This window comes from Eptatretus burgeri, chromosome 1 (assembly GCF_056783735.1).
Source record: "Eptatretus burgeri isolate ZD-2024b chromosome 1, Ebu_testis_v1, whole genome shotgun sequence".
In the NCBI taxonomy this organism is placed as follows: domain Eukaryota; kingdom Metazoa; phylum Chordata; class Myxini; order Myxiniformes; family Myxinidae; genus Eptatretus; species Eptatretus burgeri.
Window position 1 is genome coordinate 31522053 of NC_140961.1, and position 25536 is coordinate 31547588.

The 25536-nt window shown below is 46.5% G+C and overlaps 1 protein-coding gene across 8 annotated transcripts in view; it reads left to right on the forward strand.

Annotated features, from left to right (window-relative positions):
• Positions 1-2377: 2377 nt before the first annotated feature.
• The window catches only part of LOC147034170 (LIM domain-binding protein 2-like), a 427197-nt gene continuing 404038 nt past the window's right edge, over positions 2378-25536 (forward strand). For 7 of the 8 annotated variants that reach the window (XM_085877811.1, XM_085877842.1, XM_085877824.1 and 4 more), the window contains exon 1: positions 2378-2695. In XM_085877811.1, coding sequence (XP_085733937.1) covers positions 2393-2695 — 303 coding nt within the window. In that variant the 5' untranslated portion in view covers positions 2378-2392. The remainder of the gene's footprint in view (positions 2696-25536) is intronic. The other variant, XM_085877863.1, reaches the window with a different exon arrangement.

Sequence of the window (25536 nt, forward strand, 5' to 3'; positions counted from 1 at the left end):
TCCTGCCTCCCACCTTTCTCGGCTTCACGCTGTAGAAACCAAGGCATTTTGGATCATTGGCATCTCCCACAATGAGGCTGAGTCTTTGGGCCTCTCACAAAATCACCGCAGGTTGGTTGGTGGCCTTTCTGTCTTCTGCCGTCTCCTCTCCAGCCTCGCCCCCCTGCTCTCTCTGCGATTTGTCCCCACCACATTTCCACAGGACACTCAAGGTCTGCCAACAACCCCCTTCTGTTAAAACTACCAAAATCACGAATCACTGCTCACCTTCACTCTTTCATTCCTCTTTTTTCCCGCTTTTGGAATAAACTCCCTCACTCTATTCATTCCCATTCTTCCCTTCAGCTCCAGGCCTTCAAAACAGCTGTTCACCACCACCTCTTATCATCCCCCATCCAAATCCTCGATCTTTTCTACCTCCGATAATCCACCCAAGCCCACCTCCTTCAAATTCCCTGCTTTCCTTCCTGAAAGTCCCTGTTATGTCCATCTTCTATTCCCCATGTTTTTAGCGATGTTATAAAGGACACAAACAACAGGCACAAATAACTAATTTATTTAGGTGTTTCTTCCACCGAATCCCTAATCCCATCCCTCTCCCTTCCACAGATCACCAAATGTCTCTGTTCCCCACTGTTTTGTCCTTCCCACTCCCTCCCCTCCTGTCTCATGCTCCCCTTGATGTGTGCTGTGTGTTAGCTCTCATACGTGCCTCGACAATGTATACAAAAAAAGAAAAACAGTAAAATTCAGCATGCATGTTTCCAGCCCTGAGGGCAGAGTGAGTAATGTGAGATTCGGCATTCACGACATCTCATGCCCTGAGGGCAGTGTAACTATGAAATTCAGCACTTCGACAAATATGGTGGTTCCTCGTGCTTTGTTTGGTGCAAAACACAAAGCAAGAGTTTAACAGACCCTTCCCATGTTTATAAGACCCTTCCTTTATTGTCATGTCTGCGTGGGGTCAGGTGTCCTTTGAACTCTCCAGTTGAATGTTTGATGAATTTGCAGAAGATTGCAAGCTGGCAAAAGTTGAACGAAGCAGTTGTAAAGGGTCCAAGGTCGATTGGAATAATAAACTGTAAAACTTTCATATCATCAGACTCTTCTATCAAGAAATTAGATGATGATGATGATATCGAGAACAACAATTCGGGTGGTGGTCTGCATTGCGTCTTTAAACGACACATTCGAAACAGTCACCCATCGGACGCTCCACCGGAGAGATCTCCGGAGGGCACCACCGATGGACCACCACCTCCATTCAAGAAACACCAGCAGTCGGTGCATTACATACACTGGTCATACAAAGAGCTGCGTCGAGGTCTTTCCGTGACTTCTGCACCACTTTTACTCATCTTGCGACAACTTTGAAGCGGGACCTCAATCGACGATAACTCAATGATCTTAACTGTGGGTCATCTGAATAAGACCTCCTTGTTTTTCCAGGTCAAATCTCGACTCTCTGACAAGGCGTCGGATTATAAGATTCAATTGTGCATAAAATTTTACGACAAAGCTTTCGCCTTTTCCTGTGGGTCTCATCGGCTCGAAACTGCGAGATGAAATGATGTTCAGCTGATCATCCAGTTTCAGCCAAGAAAGATAGATCGGAGCTCACGTCTTGATGCGCCGCGCATACATAGTACCTCATTATTAGGACGATGGTACACAAGTACTCCCGTTTGTGACGTCAGGTGCGCTAGTACTCACAAGTAAAGCTCGACGTCATCATTACAGGTAAATCTGGATTGTTACACTTGCCTTCTGGTCCTGCCCTCACCCCTCCCCCAGCTCGTCGACCATCCCAGGGGTCCGTCAGCGTGCTGGTGAAGCCATGAAATCATTTTGACCGTCCCAGCTAGCCTGTCACATGCTGGGCGCCTGGGACTCTCATGTCGCTCCTGAATAATTAAAAGCCCTGCTGAACGCTGAACGCCCATTTTAATGCTGACTACTGAGGGGGGTGTAGGGAGGGGGGGCACTTAACAACAGACATGCTTGGGAAAAGCCAGAGAGGAAGTTTGTTTTGCATCCACCACAGTGGATCTGCATCTCGATGATAAATTAAAGCTTGTGTAGATTTTCAGAGCTGGGACACACACGCATACACACATGTGTATATATACAATCATCGGAAAACCATGGTTACGTTTGTTGGCGCTGTGCAAGGCCGTCCTTGAAACAACCTCAACTGTGACGTTCCACTTCAAGTCTTCAATATCAAAGTTCTTCTTCTTTATATATTCTCTCCCCCATCAGCAGCTGATGAATGTTTTTTTTTTTTTTTTTAATGAGGTGCTGCACTTGGGGACAAAATTTTGTCCGACTTGTTATTTCAACCCACCAGGCCGATTTGGACCAGGGCCCGTCGTAGTGAGCTGTTAAAATGTGCGCCTCGGTGGTCACGATCCCAATTGGCTCCTTTGCCTTTGGGTTTATCGTGCGCGTGAAAGGCGGTCCCCAATCGCACGCCATGTGCCATCTGTGCCTGGAGCAGGGCAAGGCCCTCATTGTCCCGCAAGCTGTGGTCATAACGGAGGCTCGCGGGCCGGTCCAGTCAGTGAGACGTGCGCGCGGATTCGGAGCTTTCCCCGCTCGGACGCAGGCCGCCGTCGAAGAAGTTGCAGCGACAACCAGATGTACAACCCACAGGCAGACATATCGGTCTTGCATGAGACGGAGGAGCCAGGTGAGTCGATGGTCGGCGAAGACCGCGCTTGCCTTTTTTACCTCACACATTGTACCGTGACGTCGGACACGAGGTTCACGTTGGGTGTTGCGGTGTTCCTGTCTGGGCATTTACCCTCATGAGATCGTGACTCTCCTTTACCCCCCCCACCTCCACACGTGGTGCATATACAGTGTGATGACGTCACGGACGTTGAGCCGTCCTCACGTCGTTCATAGATGCAAAATCCACTCGAATTTCTTCCACAAACAGGTACAAAGCTCGAGGGCCAGGACGGTGCGTAAAGCTTCACTTCGGATTGGCTGGAATTGGTGCGTGCGTGCGTGCGTGCGTGCTACGTCCTTGACCCCCCCCCCACCACCACGGTGATGCTGATGCTGCCGGTGCCGGCTGTGGCTGTGGCTGTGCCGTCCGCAGGCGGCTCGCTCGCCCACATAGCCCAGCGTGAATCACGTGTCTCTATTGATTATTAATCAGCGCTGACAGAGCATGCTGTCTCGAGCTGTGTGACGGCCATTGATCCGTTTAGAGTTCGCGGCGTCTGTCACGGGCTGTTTAAATAATGTTCCTCTGGATTTCTCTCCGTGCTGGATTTACATTTTAATCCTTCCTGTGGATTGCCTGCACCCCGATACGGCAACACAGCTCGATGTACACACCGCCTTTCCATATATATTACATATTATATTGTGGGAGTGCAAATGGGATTCTTTTTAGGTTTGAACATTCATGAATTTTTATTTCTTTATTATTATTATTATTATTATTATTATTATTATTATTATTATTATGATTTAATTATCTTCCTTCGGTTTTATTATTTCTAAATAGAAGTGAAATGGACATTTTGAAAACGCTTTGTACGTTCATTTTCAGGAACAGGGAAAGGAGTTGGAGGGCGATCTACATATTACGTACGCAAAATGCTGAATTTGGATCCCTTTCGGCTTTCCCCTTCCCTTTGTCTGTCTCTGTTCTCTGTCTTGATTCACCAATGTATTTCGTCATTATTGGTGCATTACATTCGGATTTAAGGATCTGAAGTGGACAAAAAAAAAGATCTCATAAGATGTAGCAATTCTCAATTTTAGGTATATTGATTGATTGTTTCACTTTCATGGATCAATCACCTTCGTTTCCACCCCTCATTGTCACCAGTTGAATGTAACATGAAGATGAAGATCAGTGTGATTGTTATATTGCCGTGATAGTTTTGTGTAGTACCAGTTGGGCATGCTTGCACACCGCAAGCAACTACGAGAGTGCATCCTACTTGCATATATAATAAGTATTATATATATATATATATTTTTATATATATATATATTTATATACATATATATATATATATATATATATATATATATATATATATATATATATATATATATATATATACAGGGGGCTGAAAAAGTAGGTATACAGTAATGAAAAACAAAACGTATTTTATTGATTAATTATACAAGCATATCAATAATAACATACCAATAATAAACATATTAATCCCTCAAATGTTCAAACTGTTTGCCCCCGGTATTAAATGAATCCTAGCACCACTATAATACTGGTAATACTGGTATAATCCTTACTGTATACCTACTTTTGCAGCCCCCTATATGTATATATTGAAGTGGTTTGTGAAAGACCAAAAAAACAAATGGCAAGTTATGTGACCCATAATGCAATATAATTAAATGTGCAATATTTAAAGTGTGCTGTCGTTACAATGATTACTTAATAATGAACAAATTGCTAATTACTATGATTACTTGGAAATTAGCAATATTTAAAACTCATCAAGCGTGGCGTTCGCTTTCTGGTTAACGTGGCTGGCTTACGATCTTAGGGCCTTCAGTTTGAGCCCCTGTCATGCCGCAGAAATCGCACCAGGTGGGTTGACTCAGCCTGTCATCCTTCCGAGGTCGGCAAAATGAGTACCAGCTTACTGGGGTAATAACCCATCTGAGTGTCGTGCGTCGGACTGGTGACCCGTCCAGGACCGTCTGTACTCCTTAGCCAAATGAAACTGCCTCGGCAGCCCTATGCACCTCACGGTGTGAAAGGAATTGTTATTAAACCTTATCAATACTTATGCACATCATCGATCAGAGACATCGATATTGGAATCACTTGTTTATAGCTTCCTTTCTAATGGTATAAAATCCGGTGTCCTTCAACTGTTTTAAAAAAAAAAACCCCATTGTGCTTGCATTTTGCAAACGGCTAAATATCTCGAGTAAAGGAGACAATCAATTGATGATTAGAATAAGCTCTTTATTGAAAGTTTACAACTATAGTAATTTTTCAAATGTATATATGACAAAAGTTATGAAATAAGAGGCAGAAGAGGTACTTGTTACTGTTGCCTAGCAACCATTTATAGCGTCAGTTCCATTGTCTTGGCTGACATGATGCACAGTGGGCAGACTGAGGCTGCACTCCCCGGGTTTTATTCGCGGATATTCTCGTTTATGGAAATCTTCTGATTGTTTTGTGATTTTTTTTTTCTGTTTTTTTTTTTCTCTCCTGGGATATTGGCTTTGAGGTGCATCAACATGTAAAATTTCAGCTTTATACCCCACCGAGAAGGAACTAAACATTTATATCAGTGAGTGAGTGGGTGAGTCAGTGGTTAGAAAAAGTTTTCTATATTCGATGTTTGACATTTGAAATCAGAAAAACAGAATAAAATGAAAGTACAGTTGCTGGTGAAGCCGTGTTTTGTAGACGATTGATTTGACATGTGTGCTTCATTATTGCCTTCTCCCCACAACGTCTAGAGCATGCCTTCCTTCCTGCCTGATTATTTTTCAGCCTTTCTGTTGAAGACGTTAAATGAGAAAAATTGGGGTATTTTCTAAACTTTTCACCTTTCACCTCTTTTCCTCTATGTCTTGTTTGCCGAGCCCCACTTCTGGTTTTCCCAATTTAACGAAGAAAAAGGAAGCATTAGCGATGAGGTACATAACTCTTCAGCTTCCTTTACTTTTATTCTCCTTGGCCTTTGAGGCTCAAATCTCCTGCTAAAGTAGGCTATGCACTTGCCATGTTGCACTATCAATGCCACGGCCAATGTGATCATAATTCTTGAGAAATTAATGGCCACTGAACTACCTGATTATCGTTTACTTTATGATGACATCTAAGCAATGCCTGAGTTAGGTGGTGCTCCGATCTAGACCGGAGAGGATAGTGAGAGTCATTATGGCAACCGAAGACGATGTGCTTGGCATACGTATGAGGGACGGTCAAAAAGTCTTTCCCTTTTTTGAAACGTTCCGGAGCCAAATAACAACGTGACTTCCATTGGCATCAGAAAAAACCACCTGCCACCGAGGGGCGATGTGTGACGATTCCGGGAAACTTCACATGAAAGGCTGAACATCTGTGCCGAGTTTGGCTGGCTCATGATCAATCTTTCATGGTATTTTATTAAAAGGGTCGGGGGAGGGGGGTCTTTTTGTACACGCCTCATGGGTGGAAGGGTGTAACTATCCTGTCAGAATCAGCTCTGGAGAGGTGAATAGAAGATCCTCTCTTGGAAAGCCAATCAGTTGAACATGGAGTGCTCGCTGTTGTACGGCTTTGACTTCCATCATTTGTCCTGCACCATGAGCTCGATTCCAATACCATCACATTTCTCATTCCTTTCTGGGATATGAACTGATTGAATCAAATTGAATATGCTTGGTCAGATGACCATAGCAAAAGGTCTATATCATGTTCCTCAGCCTCTGGCTATTGTCATCATTGTACGCCGAGGCCCGTATCCTCCCTTTTTCCGTCACTTCTTTCTCCAGTGTCTTTCTTGATTCCTTTTCTTCCGTGCATACATGAAAGCCATTGTTATCTGTTCTGCTAGACTACCGCTGCTTCCTCTAATGATGTGTCTGAGATACGCCATCGGTCTTCCTTTCAATCACATTGCTAACAATGCGTTCTTCTCTTCTTCACTTTGCCACGATTTCTTCATTAATTTTCTTTTCTTTCCAAGACACGTTATCAGCTATTCCTCTCCAAAACCACACATCTTTGCTCCTTCAACATAATCTTCTTTGTAGCGGCAATGAGGGCCGATGCCTCCATACATCCGCTGTTGTCATATTGGTCAAAACAAATGTTTTCATCTTTTGTTTGGTGAAAATCTTTCAACCTTTTAAATGCTATTTGTGCACATTTCAACTTGATTTCCTTCTTGTATCTCTCATCCTTCATCATGGTTTCTCAATATTTCAAAATTTTCCACTACACATATATATATATATATATATATATATATATATATATATATATTACATGATGTCACTTAGATTTGAACTATTAGATGCTTGATGTCGCTTAGATTTAAAGTATTAAATATATAGGTGACAAGTTAAATATATATATTTTTAACTTGTCACCTTTTTTATTTAATAGTTTGTTCGATCTCAGAATTTATATTTGTCTTTTAGTTATTTGTTAAGAAGCTCCTTTTCGTTTTCTACATCTTGCAGTCTGTTTCCAGTTTTTGTAATAAAGATTTTTTTTTCCAACAATGACAGTATTGTGCACTGGACATACCTGACGGTGTTTGTAAATGTACATCTCCAACATTCACTTATCATTCTTATTGTATGGCCTTGTAAAGCTCTTCCATGAGCCTTGAACTATGTACAGAAAAATATGAACCTGAAACGATTTATTGAACAACAATACTGCCGTGGAAATCCAGGCCTATAAGATTGTTGGAATCTCCCGTGATGAAGCCGAGTCTGTGGGCCTTTCACCTTCCCATCACAGACAGGTCGGTGGCTTCTCTGTATTCTGCCGCCTCTTTTCTAATCCTGAACCCTCTGCTCTTTCTGTGCTTTGTCCCACCCAGATTTCTGCAGGGCACACATAGTTCATCATCCACCCCCTTCTGGTGAAACTACCTAAATCCAGAAACACTGCTTACATTCACTCATTCATTCCTCTCTCTCTCTCTCTCTCTCTCTCTCTCTCTCTCTCTCTCTCTCTCTCTCTCTCTCTCTCTCTCTCTCTCTCTCTCTCTCTCTCTCTCTCTCTCTCTCTCTCTCTCTCTCTCTCTCTTTCCAGCCTGTGGAATCAACTTCCACATTCCCTCCCATCCCATTCTTCGATCCAGGACATCAAGACAGATTTTCACCACTATCTCAGATCATGCACAATCCAAAACAATGATCTTTCTTCCCCCATTAACCCCCACCCTCCTTCCCTGCCCCACCCCTCAAATTTCCAGTTTTTTTCCTTCCGAAGAGTTTGCTTCTGTATTGATCTTGTCCACCCCATGCACCATCCTCTACTCTCCATTTTTTCCCACATCCCTTGTTTGTCCATCTCCCTCTATTGGTCCCTCGACCCTGCTGTTGGCATTTCCCCTTTCTCTTTTTGCTGTTCCTTTTTGTTCTGTTGCATCCTGATCACATATATGTTCTCGTCTTCTAGGAACCTTGACTTTGTAATATATATAATATGTCAAGCTCTTTCTAACCACTGACTGACTCATTCACTGACTCATGATGGACATTAAAGATCGGTGCATTCCAGGTGACATAGAAAGGAAGAAAGAGACAATGGGGAAGCGGCGTTCATATGCTTACACAATGTGTAAGTATACCCCACTAGTGTAATATTTAAAGCTCATTCTAACCACTGACTGATATTAAAGATCGGTACCTTCCGGGTGACGTAGAATGCTGAAATTTTGTATGCCGATGGACAACAAAGCTGATACAACGGGTAAAATCACAGAAACATCAGAAAACACCTGCAAACTAGAAGGGCACTCGGTGGAGTGCATACCTCCGCCATGTGATGCCTGATCCACAAGAACATATCGGGCCCAATACATTTTGGATATGTCATGCTATCCATCCATCCATTGGGACCATACTCTGTGTGGAGCGTTGGTGCTGCTTCAGCAGTCTCCTTGGTTAATGGGTACAATCCTGAATGGGTCGCCACTCCGATACAGGATACAAGCAAGCTGGCACTCATTTTACCAACCTCAGAAGGATAACAGGCAGAATCAACCCCACCTGGTATTGATTCAACAGACAAGTGGGATTTGATCTCAGGATCCCAGGACCCTAAGCCCACCACCCTAACCATGAAGCTAACAACAGGCCTATCATGCTATACAGTACTATACCGTTTTTGGCCCTATCTCTCAATGGTAAAGAATCACTTTATAAATTAAATAAGTCTCGTATTCAGATCTTCACCAAAATCGAATCAATTCATCCTTGCAACACACACAACCTGTCCATCAAGTTTTGTCCAAAGAGCCCCAGATCATCACGCTTCTTCCTCCATGTTTGACAGTTGGTGTCACAAACTGAGGAACCATCCTTTCGCCTTCTCGACGGTGTACAAAAACTCTTCGTGATGAACCGATTATTTCAAATTTTGAATCATCGGTCCATAAGACCTTCTTCCAGTTTTCAGTAGTCCACTGGTGGTGCTTCATGGCCCAGGCAAGCCTCTTTTTCTTATTTTGCAATCTTAGCAATGGCTTTCTTACTGCCACTCGACCTGTCAAACCTGCAGCTCGAAGTCTTCTCTTCGCAGTTGAAACTGAGACTTCCTTACTTTGACCCGTGTTAAGCTGTGCTTGAAGCTGCTGTCCTGTGAGTCACCTATCACGCAAGCTGTTGACTCTCAGAAACTTGTCTTCTGATTGTGTTGGGGCTTTGGGTCTGCCAGACCTCTTTCTGTCAGAGTTTCCTCCAGTTTCCAAGTGCCTTTTGATGGTGCAGGAAGCTGTACTCACTGACACCTTGGCTTACTTTGCTATTTCTCGAAAGGAAAGACCTATACTTTTCAGAGTTATAATGGTCTGTCTGTCTTCCTTTGTTAATTGTCTTTTTCTCGCCATTATGATGGAAATACACTACTTCCTGCAGTGCAAGTTTGTCCAAACGATGCTTCAGATGGTGTAGCAACACAGTCTGTTCCAACATTGCTTTTAAACAGACAGAGGGTTTGTAACTAATCAACAAAAGTTGGGACACCTGTAGGAATTGTTTGCATCAACTTTCAAGACTTTATTTACTTCCATTGCTGCAGAACAGCTGCAGTTGCTAACCCATGATTTTTCCCTGAAAAGGGCCTTTTTAACAACTGAAATTTACATTATTTTTCAGTTTTTGGTAACCTAAACTTTTTTTCTTCATCTCTGGCAGTTTACCGCTTAGCTCTTTACCATTTCAGGTTATTCACTGGACTTGAACTGCTTAAATTTCTGTAAAAACTGAAAAATGGGGGTGTGTTCTAAAAGTTTTGACCAGTAGAGTAAATAAAATCCACTTGTGAGGTGCTTTTCACTTGGTGTACACAAACTCTTGGCCAGTAGCTTTTATGAAAAATATACCTGCGATTCTATAGGATGAATAAAAGAGGGCCTGAGATGAAAATGCAGATGAGCAGAATCTGGACATTGGAAAGTTAATATGGAAGATTAGATAGCCAGAGAGAAAGAAAGCAGGTGGGATCAACGACCTCAATACCTGGCACGGTCAGCAGACCAACGCATCCCAGAACGCTTTGGGAGAGGTAGGTGGGAGGAATACTGGTTGTGTCTCAGGTGTGGTAGTGAGAGGGATCGTGTCATACAATGTGGGGGGGGGGGGTGCGGTGTCGTGCCAGACGAAAATGGGATTGCGAGTCAGTGATGATGTTCTTTGTGTGTCCAAAGAAGACGGCATAGAGGGGTGGATAGAGAAATAGGAAAATAGATTCATAAGGAGAAAGATCCCTAACCTAGCTGTACAAAGGTCTGATTCTGTAGCGTGTACCTCCGTGGGATGCTCCACCTGAGCATTACCATCTCATGATGTGGCATGTTATCTCCTGCATAATTACTTTGCCGGGGCTCATGGCAACTCGCACTCCACACTGCTCCGTCTGGCTGCCCAGGGGTGGCGGAATATTGACTCGGCACGAAGTCTCGGCAGTTGCCCCGGATTAGGCTCTTGAAGAAGAAGAAGAGTAAGAAGAAGAAGTGCGTACTAGCAATTGTACACCAATAGCGAGACAGGGAGTGCAGCGAAGAGCCAGAGAGTAGAGTGAAGTGGAGCGAAGAGGGTCTAACGGCTCCACGCCCCCCCCTTTTATAAGCCCCGGGCAAAGGGTGGGGTGATGACTGGAAAGTGACATGCTGTGGCCTGAATCCTGCTCCTTTTTTGGGCCACAGCGGCCCTAGCCACGCCCTGCCAGGCTCTGGGACCAGAAACCATCTCAGTTGCCCACCCACTTCGGCTTGGGTTGGAGCTTCTGACTCAACATAGAGCATGCTCCCTGAGCTGGCACCTTGGCCCTGAACGTGATCCGAGTGCAGTCTGAATGTCGAATAGCAACGGACTTTCCCCCACCACCCACGGGCCCCCTTATGAGCCAAAATGCACACCCGAGCCCCGAACCAAACCCGAGCGGTGCCGAGGACAATCTTAGTCGTTCGGTGCCAGGGTCAATCCGAGTCGTTCGGTGCCAGGGACAATCCGAGTCGTGCGGTGCCGGGGCCAATCCGAGTCGTGCGGTGCCGTGGACAATCCGAGTCGTGCGGTGCCGTGGACAATCCGAGTCGTGCGGTGCCGTGGACAATCCGAGTCGTGCGGTGCCGTGGACAATCCGAGTCGTGCGGTGCCGGGGACAATCCGAGTCGTGCGGTGCCGGGGACAATCCGAGTCGTGCGGTGCCGGGGACAATCCGAGTCGTGCGGTGCCGGGGACAATCCGAGTCGTGCGGTGCCGGGGACAATCCGAGTCGTGCGGTGCCGGGGACAATCCGAGTCGTGCGGTGCCGGGGACAATCCGAGTCGTGCGGTGCCGGGGACAATCCGAGTCGTGCGGTGCCGGGGACAATCCGAGTCGTGCGGTGCCGGGGACAATCCGAGTCGTGCGGTGCCGGGGACAATCCGAGTCGTGCGGTGCCGGGGACAATCCGAGTCGTGCGGTGCCGGGGACAATCCGAGTCGTGCGGTGCCGGGGACAATCCGAGTCGTGCGGTGCCGGGGACAATCCGAGTCGTGCGGTGCCGGGGACAATCCGAGTCGTGCGGTGCCGGGGACAATCCGAGTCGTGCGGTGCCGGGGACAATCCGAGTCGTGCGGTGCCGGGGACAATCCGAGTCGTGCGGTGCCGGGGACAATCCGAGTCGTGCGGTGCCGGGGACAATCCGAGTCGTGCGGTGCCGGGGACAATCCGAGTCGTGCGGTGCCGGGGACAATCCGAGTCCAGCGGTGCCGGGGACAATCCGAGTCATGCGGTGCCGGGGACAATCTGAGTCGTGCGTTGCCGGGGACAATCCAAGTCGTGCGGTGTACCTCAAAATAGAGTGGCAAATGGTAGCGATGCAGAGGTAAGCAGGAGTGCGAGAATCTTTTTCCCGTGTGTGGGAGGCATTTGTGGTCAAAGTGGTGAGGTTTGTTGAGCGAGGTGTGAAGTAAGGTGAGGTTCCGGTTGGTAATTGGTGCACAGATTTGAACGAAATAAGGGCGCGTGATGCGCGGGTGGTATAGTGTGTTGTGGAGTGGTGTGGTTGGTCCAAGTCACGGGAGGCATCATGGTGTGCTTATTATCAGTTGCCTATTGAATATCGTGTGTGTATGCATGCTTGTTTTGTACTATAGCTAAAAGGAAAGAATTGGAGTGGGAGTCAGAATATGAATGAGAGATAGTTACTCGACCTGACCTGACCATCGTGCACTCGTGCAAGAGTGCACAAGTGCACGATGCATGAGCTGTCTGGTCAGGTCAGGCCAGAGTAGATCATTAGATCTGTGACTTGCTACATGTACCACTAAACCGTCTCCCCAACCAAGTTTCCTGGTGAGGAGGATGTATGACATGGACATGAGCAGGATTAATCGCAAAACCTGTCAAATGGCGGATGAACTCCTTGTGAGCCAATGGCCATCCATATCTTTTGCCCGACTGTGTCTTCGAACGCCCTCCTGCAGTTGGATTACTTTTTATTCGGAGGTTGGTGGCAGGATTAGCACTCTGGCCACCATAAAACCCTTCATTTGGACATCGGTATTGCAGCACACTCTGAGGTTCAGAGACCGGATTGCCGTGAGATCATGGCGGGTGGTCACACCGACTGTTGGTCTGGTTGCTCTGATGGTTACCATGCCCAAGGAGTTGCAGTAACTGCGTCCAATAAGCTGACTCCAATGAAAATTGAGGAAACACCGGTCAATGAGTGTATTTATGAGATGAAGGATTCGTCACTCCTTGGGTGTCATTTACCTGGTCTCTGTATCTGCTCCAACTGAGGCGAGTGATCTCACCTTGAAGGACGCATTCTATGCCACGCTCGAGTCCATGGTTGATCAGTGCCCCAGGCGAGATACTCTTCCAATCTTTGGGGATTTCAATGCATCTACTGGAACTGATCGAGATGGATATGACACGTGTGTTGGTCCCCATGGGTCTGGAACTGTGAACCAGAATAGCAATAAGTTCCTTGACTTTGCAAGAAGTCATGGACTTAGGGTGGCTGGTTCATGGTTTCAGCGCCCACAAGCTCATCGCTGGACTTGGTATTCCAACTTTGGTGCTGTGCCAAAGGAGATTGACCATGTGCTCATTGATGGTCACTGGAAAATGATCCAGAACTGCAGGGTCTACCAGAGTGCTCAGTTCCTCACTACAGGCTTGTTGTAGCAACTCTGAAGTTGCAGCTTAAATCCAGGAGAATGCTACTATCCCAGCCTCGGCTGGATGTTGGCAAACTCAAGGATGAGAGGGTAGCTGAGGAGTTTGCAAAAACTCTGGGGATTTTGGGGGTCTGGGTGTTTTTGGGAATCCTGAAGAGTTGTGGAGTGCCTTCAAGACCACCATCCTTGATTTTGCCGGTGGATGTCTTGGAACTCACCATAGGGCGAAGAAGAATTTTTGTCTCGAGTGACATTGGATACCCTTGACCAAAGTCGTCGGGCTACGCTGAATGGCAGAGCTGAGCTGCTCAGGGAGCTGAGGAATAAAACTGTACGTGCGCTAAGGGTGGACAAGGAGGCCTATGTGCAAAAAATCTGTAAGGGGGTAGAACATCACCTGTGGGCAAGTGATTCTTGTCCTGTTTACAGAGAAATTTGTGCATTGCATTCCTCCAAGCCCGTCCCTCAGTGCACAGCTGTTAGAGTGGAGGGTGGTGGGCTCTCGACAGATGAATTGAAGTTACTTTGAGCGACTGCACCAGGCTGACCCACCAGCTGTTGAGTTGGATGTCAGGGTATAACTCTCCCCATATCCCCTCCAATCAATTGTGAACCGCCTTTGTTTGTGGAAGCACAGGCTGCGGTGAACGAGTTGAAAGGGTTTAAAGCCCCTGGCATCTGTGGAATCCATGCTAAACTTCTCAATGTTGATAGAAATGCTGTACTCTGCCTGGAACATAGCCATCATCCCAAATGACTGGAAGAGGGGCCTTGTTGTCCCTCTCTGGAAAGGGAAGAGTGATCACCAGGACTGCAACAACAACTGAGGGTGACGCTGCTCTCAGTGCCGGGCAAGGTCTTTGCTCAGATAATTGTTGATAGGATTCGCCACCATCTGCTTGAGCACCAGCATCCAGAGCAGTCAGGCTTCACACCAAAAAGGTCAACGATTCACCATATCCTTGCTCTTCGGGTCCTCACCCAAAGCAGACGAGAGTTTTGGCAGGGGCTGCTTGCAGCCTATGTTGATCTCTGTAAAGCGTTCGATTCAGTGAATCGGGATGCCCTCTGGAGGATTTTTGGTCTTCGTGGGGTGCCACCAAAACTGATCGATCTGATGTCTGAACTCTACTCTGGTACTGAGAGTGCTGTGTGATGTGGTGGTACCATCTCTGACTTATTTCCAGTTGTTACTGGAGTTTGTCAGTGGTGTGTACTGGCCCCCACACTTTCCAATGCTTGTCTGGACTGGATTCTGGGGAGGATGTTGTAGCCGTCAAGCTGCGGTGCATCGTTAGGGAATGTCAAGATCTCTGACCTTGATTTTGCAGATGATGCAGTCATCTTTGCGGAGACTCCAGATATCCTTTTGGGGGCTCTCGAGGTGCTGAATGAGGAGTTTGTGCCACTGGGATTATGGATTTCATGGGTCAAAACTAAGATGCAGGCTTTCAATGACATCTTGAATGCTGCTATCTAGTCTGTACCTGTTTGTGGTGAGGTTGTTGAGGTCATGGAGAGATTCACTTATCTTGGCAGTGATTTTATGTTTCTGCTGGCTGTGAGTCAGAGTTCAGAGGATCTGGGGAGTCATGGATTCCCTGGATCATGGGGTGTGGTGCTGCCGGTACCTGTGTGGGAGGAAGAAATTCTGAGTCTTCAGGTCCTTGGTGCTTCCAATCTTGCTCTACACATGTGAGACTTGGATTCTGACCAGGGATCTGAGACGGCGACTTAATTCCTTTGATACCATGTCGCTTTGGAGAATCCTTGGCTATCGCTGGTCGGGCCTTGTGTCCAACGAGCGGTTGCTGAGAGAGACTCAAATGAGATTTGTTTCCTGCATAGTCTGTGAACGTCAGCTGCGGCTGTATGGACATGTGGTTCGTTTTCCTGATGCTGATCTGCTCATCAGATTCTCTCAGCGAGGGAGCCTCGTGAGTGGAGGTAGCTAATGGGCCGACCACGTGCCTCGTGGTTGCGGCAGGTTGATCAGCATCTCAAGGGGATGGGGATGGGCTCGGCATCTGCCTGGGGGATGGCCAGATGGAGACCCCTGGAGTACCGGCGGAAGTGGACGCAGCGACGCGTTGCTCTGGTGCATGCTCCCATAACTGACCTGACACGTTGGCACTAAGTTGTATTCCCATGAGAAGAGCAAGTGGTCTGTCATGGTGGCAATCGGATGACTTTTCAAGAGCAATGGTTGGAATAACTAACCCATTTAGTGCATTATTGCTGTTTGAGGAAGGCAACAGAAAACCAACTCGATATCTTTAGTTGGTTGTAGCCTCCACTTGCTGGTTTCAGAAGGTTAAATGGAATCCTCCCAGGACTCGAAGTATCCACCTCCTTTTTGCTAAAGGATCACGTTTCGGGACCAAGTTGTGAAGTTTTGTTCTCATATCTTTGTTCTATTGGTTCTTTTCAGGATTGTCACTGAACCCCAGACAGCTTACAATTGCAGTTCGTTTGTTGTAATATTCTCAAAATCTCAGTGAGATTATTTTTTTATGCAAAGAAAATAACAAAGCAATTTAGAACATCAGTACTTGGAATCTCCTTCTCCTTCTCTTTTTAACAGCCACAATCATTCCCATTTTCTTGTGGAGTTGGCCAGGAGAATCTTGGCCCAAGTCTTTTACGAACCGGCTGGCCAGGCCTGATGTTAGACTTAGGTTAGGACTGCAATTTGTAATTTGTTTATGGTGCCGGCAATAGCTTGCCTCCTCTTCACGAAGGACACCGTGCGATCTTCAACATGCATCAACAAATGCTGGCAGATGGGATTCCCGTTTAACATCTATCTGTGGGACTGCACTCACATTGATGAATCACCCTGCCTATGAAACACCGAGTTACAGTTTATAGCTGAACTGAGATTCTAACCCAGGCTAGACAACTTAGAGGTGAGTGTGCACACCTCTCGGCCATCCTGCCAGCCCAAAATCAGTATTTGGAATGCACAGACAATATATGACACCAGGAACATTAGAAAAATGTGAAGAGATGGTATCGTTATCATTGGAATTTATGAGGTGTGATGGAAGGAAGGTGCAAATTTCATGAGTGATGATGTAACAGTGATCTACGCATGTGGTAGTGAGAGCCAAATAGGTATTGCTGGTTTTATTTAAATGGTTTAAGAACAGTATCGCAAAATGATAGCAAGACAAAGTGACAGACTACCTTTGGTGATGATCAATGCCCACACAGTTGATATTGTGATCATTGAGATCTACATGCCTGCATCAGCACAATAATGAGGAGACACAAAACTTGTATGAATAGATTGAAGATCTAATTGGTGCTGAGAAAGAATTGAGTTCCAGGTCCAGGTTTATTCACGGCTAGACGTCATCTTCTCTGCTTTGAGAGGCTGTCTTTAAAGCTGAGGACACCTGTTCCGAAGTTGTTGTTTTTTTTTTTTGGTGTTGATTTGTTGGTGTAATGTATTTGCGCATCTCATTGAGTGCCTTCACATGCAGTTTTGTGCTGGTTTTGTGTGTCTTTGTCCAGGCTGCATCGTCTTGAAAGCCCCATTAAGATTTGTTTCTGTATTTCCTCCCCTTGTTCTTTCACTGTTTGTTCATTCCATTGCTTGTTGCTTCACTGCCGATACTTTTGGCTTTTTCTGAAATCTGAAAACAGGTGAGAGGGGGGAAAATAACTTCAGTCACATTTGGCTCGGCGGCCGTAGGGTCTAAAAAATCTACGGCCACTAGCAATTATAGGGCGGCCGCGGTATTTCCACGGTCACACAATGTAGCAGTCACATATGTTTTTATTTTTTGGGTATCCGCACGAGGTATTGAGAAATTGTGGAGACCGAAAACGTGGGGGTGCCGTACGGTCTTTGATTTGATGTCGCACGGTGACCTTAGGGTGTCCCTGCGGCAGCCATATAATTTTCAAGGTTGCCTCAAGGTGCCCGCAAGGCGACTGTAGGGGGGCCCTAAGGCGAACGTGGAAATAGTGCGTCCGCCGTAATTTTTTGGGGGTTGGCAAAGTTCATTTTTCATTGATAAATGCCTACAGAAAACGCACGAATAACGCAAACCCACCGTACGTCCTACATGGAACACATCTAGATCATGGCTACGGCTTGTCGAATTGCTACGGCCAACCTAGAAATGAAAAAAGTTAGAACTCCGTGCTTTAATTCCACGGAGACCCCTACGGCCTGTAAAAGATAGCCATACGGCGTAGGGCCACCCTGAGGCCACCTCAGAAACTCTGCGGCCGCCGCACGTTTCTGTCAATTCAGGGGGGGGGGGTACGGCTGCCGTATCCTAGCCGTAGTGCAAATGTGACTCATGCTTAACTTGATGTAAAGGGAAATTGGTATTCCTTGATAGATCAGGTTTTTAAAAAAAACTTGTCAGAACATCATTGAGTGCATGTAGTCATGGCCATTTGCTTCATCGAAAGCAGAAATGATGATGGTCGATGTGGAAGTTTAAATTTTTCCACTGCAAGATGTACTTATAGTAGTGAACAACATAGCACAAAATTGGATTTTTGGTCATGAAGAAACAACAGTTGTGGAGCATCAAGGACTGTAAGGTGGTTGCTGGAGAGCATTTCCACCCAGCCCAAGCCTGTGCTGTTTGTTAGATGTTTGCAGAATAGGGGGAAGTTAAGATCAGGGGTCAGAAGATTATAAGATGGGGGGAGTGCAGAGGCAATGGCGTCATAGACTACAAGGAGAGGATGAGGGCCAGGTATGAGGAACTTAACGAAGAAGCGGAAGATTTGGAGAAACGTTTAGGGGAATTGCAGAAGGTCTGTGTGGAAGGACATCAGGAAAGGGTGCATCATCTTGGAATGGAAACTAGGTATGGTGGACAGAGGAAGTAGTGAAGGTAGTTGGTGAAAAGAAGGAGGTTTGGAAGAGGATGGAGAGGGACAACTGGATGCAGGGTTGCTGCACCTGCATGGGCAAAAGAAGAAAGCAGCAAGGAGAGCTGTGGATAAGGTGAGAAATGATATGGAAGAGGAGGTATACACCAAGTTGGAAGAAGACTATCTATAAATTGGCTCATGACAGGGATGAGGGTAGTAAGGCCAAGAAGGGGGTATGCTGATGAAGGAAGGTGTGGGAGACTAGTGACAGAGAAGGGGACAGTACTGAAGGTATGGGAAGGATATTTCAAGGAGTTCTTGAACCTGGGAGAAGCAACCTTGGTTCCTTGGCGCTTGGTGCGAGTTTGTCTGTGTGGGTTCGAGTCCCAACGTGGTGGTTGGAGTGTCCGATCTTCCCAAGTCCTTCCACAAGAATCCCGAGCTCCACAAGGGCAGGTCAGCAAGCTGTGCGAACGCAGCCAGGTACCGACCAAACTCTGACCTCCAGCCTGTCTATCCCCTTGGCTGTGAGGGTCAAAATAAAGACAATCCGGATCCATTATCTTTTGGTGTGTGCATGTCTGTGGTAGCGCCGTCCTATAAATAGAAATTGTACAAGTGTTAATTGCTGATTGTACATTGCATTTTAGTCGGAATAAGTCTGCACTTTGTCTTATTGTAAATAAATATCTGTTAAATGTTCCAGTTCGTTGCCTGTCGTTTCTACCATTGATCCAGCACGGTGCGGGCTTGAGAAATAGTGAGGCCGTTTGTGTCGTAAGTTGTTATTTGGACCGGCGCGGCTTTGGTAACTCCCACTCGGTTACGCCGGATCCGAGTCGGTAACAGCGACTCGGTTTGGACAAAGCCGGCCGAGGGTGTGGACTGTGGTTTCCCCGGTAGTTAGACGGCTTGAGTACTTAGGTAAATTGGAATAGACAAGTGGACCATACCTCACGCCATCGAAATATTGGTGAGCACGGTCCTTTAAGCGACCCGTCGACTCCGGAGTTATCCGGGGTGACGACCTTTCAATTTCGGTGTTCGGTGGGAGATGGCCCGACTGCTCCGTCTCGCGGTCGTCCTCGCCACCGAACCCGGCACCACAACAATATTAGTGGCAACATCAACTTGACAAGCATGATGAGTTCTAATTTATGTAATGACCTTTCTGCTTCATTAGAAAATCAGCAATTCCAGGCAGAAGATTCCACCTCGTGCTTGTGATTTCTACAACAAAGTGACAGGCTGGTTGCAGATGCTACCTTTTATGCAGATCTGTCATGTGGATAAAATATTGACAACCGGTCTGGAATATGCGATTCAATGATGGAAAGTCCCACATTCTAAACTCTGTATCTAAACAAGGACAGCATGAGGGGAAATTCAATTCACTTGTGTGGTCAACAGCATTTTGTGGAGGTGCAGTCCATTGAGCTCTTTGACCTTGTTGTCAACAATGATTACCCTTGCCAAAGGAGAGGGTAATGCATTTGTGTTTGTTTGTCTGTTTGTCCACACAGAACTTTTGTATTTTTTTCTGCAACCGCTTGTCGGATTGAGACAATTTTGACCATTGCTGCGACGACTCATGTGGAATGTTTTAATAATTATGACATTATAGGTCACGTGGTGTAGCGGCCATATTGGAAAAACGGAAAACATTTGGACCTCTATATCTCTGAAACCACACCAAGGAAAAAAATGGAAACTTGGCATACAGCAAGTACTCCTCATGGGGAATGAGTGCATTTTTTCTTTAATGTCATAGGGCCCCTCGTATGACGTCATAATTGCATATGTAGAACACCACATCCGATCAGTATGAAAATTTTTGAGGGTCATCTCGGGATAAAATGGTCCACAGAAAAAAAATATTCATGATGTCATCGGTCACGTGATTTGGCAGCTGTATTGTTAAAAAAAAAACCTTCAAAAATCTTCTTCTCTGAAGTGGCTGAACAAATGGAGGCGTAACTTTACAAGTATGACCGCCTGTCCATGAGGAACAAAAGGTTCGCACATATGATATCATATAGGTCACATGGTTTGGCAGCCATATTGGATTTACCCTCAAACCTATAAAAAATACACCACTCAAAAGAAGTCCTGGTGAGGGTCTGCACTTTCTGATTGCTCTTTTTCTTCTTTATCGTGATCTCATTACATCCCTGAACTATAGGCCTTATAATCCTTTGTAGAGATAAGTTTTCACTTTGATATCATCTTATTTTGATATATGACAGTACTTGTCTTCAATGCCATGGAGTACAGCAGCTTTCATCCTCACGGAGGGTGGAGATGCTGCATTTCATGTTGCGTTCCTGGAGGTTGTAGGGGAATCTCATCAGCCCATACGATACTTGGTATTTCGCAGCAGAAGGCTGTCGCAAAAGCATCGCCTTTCTGACTGCTTGGTTGCCTTGCAGTCTCATCCCACCTAAAATATGTTTCAATTTCTGTGTCTCCCCAACAATCTGAGGTCTATTTTGTCATCTCATCATCTCATGAGCTGTTGTTCTACAACAAAGAAGTCTTCCTTGTCGCCACGACATGCAACAATTTTTAAATGTTACTTCAACACTTCATCATAAATGATCATTCCTGTGTCTGATTTTTTTTTTTTTTTTGATGATGTGAACCTTTAGACAAAAAAAGTTGAAAGCTGGATCATAAAGCAATCAATCAGTCCATAGTCACCCATTACACCCAATTTGTGCATGACCAAATATAAACCACATTCAGTGCACTGGCAATGTCTGTGACGCGGCTATTCTTCCTACGTATGTCAGGCCATAATTTCACGATTGAACATCCATGTGCGACATTGAAGAGCTCATTGAACTTATTCTTTCTAAGATTGACTCTATGTGCACATGTCTGTCCAGAGATATCATGTGAGGTCTGCTCTCTTGCCTCAGTGCATTGTGACGATGTGGATTGCTCTCCTGCCCTCCCCCCTCCCCTATCATCTCGCCGGCTCTTCTGTTCATGGAGCTCTCCTACCCACCCCCCCCCCACCTCACTGCCTCCTCAGTCTACAGAGCTCTCCTGCCACCTTCCCCCCCAGGGAAGGCAAAACTATATGTTGCCTTGGTATGTAATTGTGGTGATTCATTTTCCAATGCAATGTTGTTTGAACAGCAATAGCAAAAATTGACTGAGTGCTTGCCATGGGGAGGGGGGGTGGGAGGTGGGGGATAAGGGAATGAGGACAAATTTACCTGTGAGAAGAGTGCTTTAACCCCAGTGTTGCCCAAGTAAAAAAGGAAATAGTAATACTCTTTGCTACCACCGTCTGGTGGCGCTCCACGGTACACATTTACATCGAGAATTTACACCCCACCCCACCCCCCGTCCCTCACAGCTCTGTGTGAGGCCACGGCCACATAGCTCAAGTTACACCCCACACAAAGTTGTATTTGTACCCTGAATTTGGAGTTTGTAACTTAAAAGATGTGGTCCAACATAGGAGAGAGACAGAGACAGAGACGGAGACATTGATTTTTTTTCTTCCTTTTAGTGGTGTGTATATGTATGTATGTATGTATGTATACATATATATATATATATATATATATATATATATATATATATATATATATATATATATATATATTGTTGTGGTTACCAGATTCGCAAACCACCATTCAGGTCCCTTAGGTGAGGTATCTTGGTAAGTGCATGTGTAGTTAGGCCCAAACCCGTTGTCTAGTGGGAATACATGTCATTTATGCGTGCTGCGACTCTTCAGGATAGCCGTTTTTCTTTTACTATCTTTATTTTGGACCAACCGCCATGATCACAACCACAACAACAACCACCAACCACAACGCCGCTTCACCACAACCGCCACGACCTTTACCGTCACAACTCGCCACCATCGCATCACCGTCATCTCGCGCCACTCATGGGCACCGATGCTGGACTCGTGTAGGGCGCACGTTGAACAGCGTGTACAAAATCACGGATTTTGTGCTTCAAAAACGGATCAAAAACGACACACGCCCACTTTTTGCCGTCCAATCGGTGAGCGAGGGGCGATTTGGCCCCGCCTCCAGAACGATCGATATATGCAAATTTGTGGATCAAAAAGCCTTCACGCCCACTTTTTCTCGGGCCAATGGGGAGCGAGGTGAAAGGTCAAAGGGAGGGGGTCAAAGGCGAAGTTACGGGGGGATAAAAGGACGGTGTTCGTCAGTCAGAGGAGAGTCGCAAACGAGAACGAAAGAAGTCTGGAGCCCGAAGCCTGCAGTGGCTGGAGAAGCTGAAGAGAGTCGGACGAGGGGTGCTCGCGTCGGTGCCAGGAGCTGCACGCCCGAGGGAGGCCGGCAGCGCGACCTGGCCGAGGTGGAGACGCACACCAGGGATAATAAAGATCCTCTATACCCCGAGCATCAGCAACCCCCTCCTGTTTCCCCCCGCGCTGAGATAGTGCGACCAAGGGGGCCCGTTCCCACCCCCTGCCAGGCACTGTCCACGAGGCCCGCGGGTTGCGGGGCCATCGCCGCTCCGCGTCTCATCACCAGACGGGTAGGCCCGACCCGGTCTCGGCCTCAGGCCTACCTCATTCTTGGGGGATGTTCTTTTCCTTGGTTTTGGGTATGTGTTGTCGGCGCCGTCTGTGAAGTAGAATTGTATAAGTGTTGCCGTGTGCTCGGTAGTCGGTATTAGCTCTGCACTGTGTTTTCACTTTTATGTTTGCTTTTTGTGTAAATGGAATTGTGTTTTCTTTTTTGTGTGCATTTGGTGGAATTGTATTTGTGTGCTTTCCGTTCGTCGCGAATAAATGTGCTTTATTGTTGAACTGTTCTCCCGCTTCGCTTCGTCTTTTCCTCCATTGAATCCCCATCTTGCTTCACGTAAAGGGTTGGTAGTGGGCTGAGTACGCCCGATAATTAATCGAACCGTCGAGGTCGACGATAACACCGCTCGGTTATTCTGATAGTACGGAACGGGTCGCTTAAGTGGCCCGTGTCCGAAGTCGACCTGCGGCGAGGTGCGATCGCCCGGTCTACCCTCCGCGTGGGTACTTAGGTAGTTCGAATTTGGCGAGCAACCCTATCCCACGCGGGGGCTGATTGGCTCGATCGCGGTGAGACCGAAAGGTCCACCCGTGACTGGTTCCCGGCGTTAGTCCGAGAGGGTCACGACTGGATTGTCCGTCCGGTGGGCGACGTGCCGCAAATTCGAGTTACGTGGCCGTCAGCACGCCGGCGGGCGCGAAATCCGCAACACTGGTGTCAGGTCGTGCGATACAAATTCATCGCCCTCCTCACGGCACTGGTAACGGAGAACAGGAAAACAGGCTCTCCTGTCTCCGGCTAAATTCACGGGAATCGGTCCAGGGGTGAGAGAAGCGACCCCCGATTCCCTCCAAATTACGAGCGAGCGAAATTAACCCTTCACGAGAAGCAAGATGGCGTCTCAAGGCGAGCGGGTGCCGGGTGGATTTGGTATGTGTAATAGTAATGTAGAATCCATGGCTCAGGACGAGATCACCGTGCAAGAGAAACCCGTACCAGAAGGTTGGGAAAGGCATCGATGCAGTTCATCTGGTCGGTTTTTTTATTATAACCCCACCGCTAAATGTAGTCAGTGGGAGTGGCCAGGGCAGGTGACAATACAGCACGTTATGGAACTCGTGCAGAGCATAAATGACAAACTGGATTACAGGAATGCCGAAATGAAAGAAAGGAACAACGAAATGAAGAGAAATACGCAACAAATGGAAAATAAAAAAATGGATGGAAACGCACTCGAAGCGAAAAACCAAATGAAAGAAATGCGGGGTGAGATGCAGAGCATGGGCATAGGCCTGCAGGCAGGCATTATGGCAATGGCGAGGAGCGAAACGCGGACCACGGGCGAGAAAATGGCGCTGCCACGTGCTGGGACGAACGAGCTGGGGGGGAGTGCAACGGCTGTCAGGCCCGCGGTCGGGGCAGGCGAGAAAATAATTCGGGAGACGTGTAAGACGAGACACGAGGTAAAGAAGGTATTAGAAAAATTAAAAGAAAGCCAGGAGGAGACAGAGGAGGGATTGAAGGTCGAAACGGTGGAGTGTGAGAAAAGACTTCAAGACATGAAGAGAGTTGATAAGCTGGGACTGGAGGGAAAAACGGAGACAGAGGAACTGGGAAGACGGGTAGAAAACCACAAGCGCAAGCCGGAAGAACAGTTAGAAGCCAAAGCAAAGTCTGAGTGTGCGGAGATGAGAAAGGAATTGGAAAAGAAAGTTTCTGAGTTACAGAAACACCAAAACAAAGAGAGGGAACTACAAAACGAACTGAGAGTGTTAAAAGAGGAAAGGAAGAGAACGGAAAATGAAACTTTAAGAAACCACACTGTACAGATCGAACAGCTGGAAGCGAAGGCCAGACTAAAGAATGAGGAACAAGAAAGAGTAATGAAGGAAGAACGAATGAGACAGGAGAAAGAAATCAGTCAGTTGAAAGAAATGACGAGATTGCAGAAGGAGGAACAAGAAAGACAGTGGAATAGAAAACTGAAAGAGTATGAATTTGAAACTGAACGACAAAAGGAAAAAAATAGGTTTGAATACGAGGAGAAAGTAAAGGAGCAAGGAATGAAGCAGGAAGGAGAAATCAGGAGATTGAAGGACACAACGAGATTGGAGAGGGAAGAACGAGAGGAACAATGGAATAGAAAACAAAAAAGAACATGAATCTGAGGTTGACCAATTGGAAGAAAAGCTGAGGCTGGAGTACGAGATAGACAAAGAACAGCGAATGAAACACAAACAGGAGATTAACCAAATGAAGCAAACCATGAAACTGGAGAAGGAAGGACAGGAGAGGAAACGAGGAAGAGTAATGAGACAGCAGCAAATGAAACACAAAAAGGAGATTAACCAAATGAAGCAAACCATGAAACTGGAGAAGGAAGGACAGGAGAGGAAACGAGGAAGAGTAGTGAGAGAACAGCGAATGAAACACAGGAAGGAAATGAGCCTATTGAAAGAAACGATGAGATTGGAAAACAAAGAGCAGGAGGAACAGTGGGAAAGAAAACAACAACTCTATGAGTGTGAAATTGAACAACTAAAACGGAGGGAGAACGAACAGCTAATGGGGCTCAGAGAGAAAGAACGACTCAGATGGGAAAGGAAAAGGAACCAGGAAGAGACAGAAAAAAGGAACCAGGAGAGAAAATGTATAGAGACACGGGAGACAGAAAAAATAGAGGAGAGACTGCACGATGAAGACGGGGTAAGTGACGCACACACACACACGGAGGTAGTGGAGGACAATGGGGGTGAGCTCGCGGAGCGTGCAGGGACCCGGTGCGAGCACCTGGATGGCCTCCTCCAGGA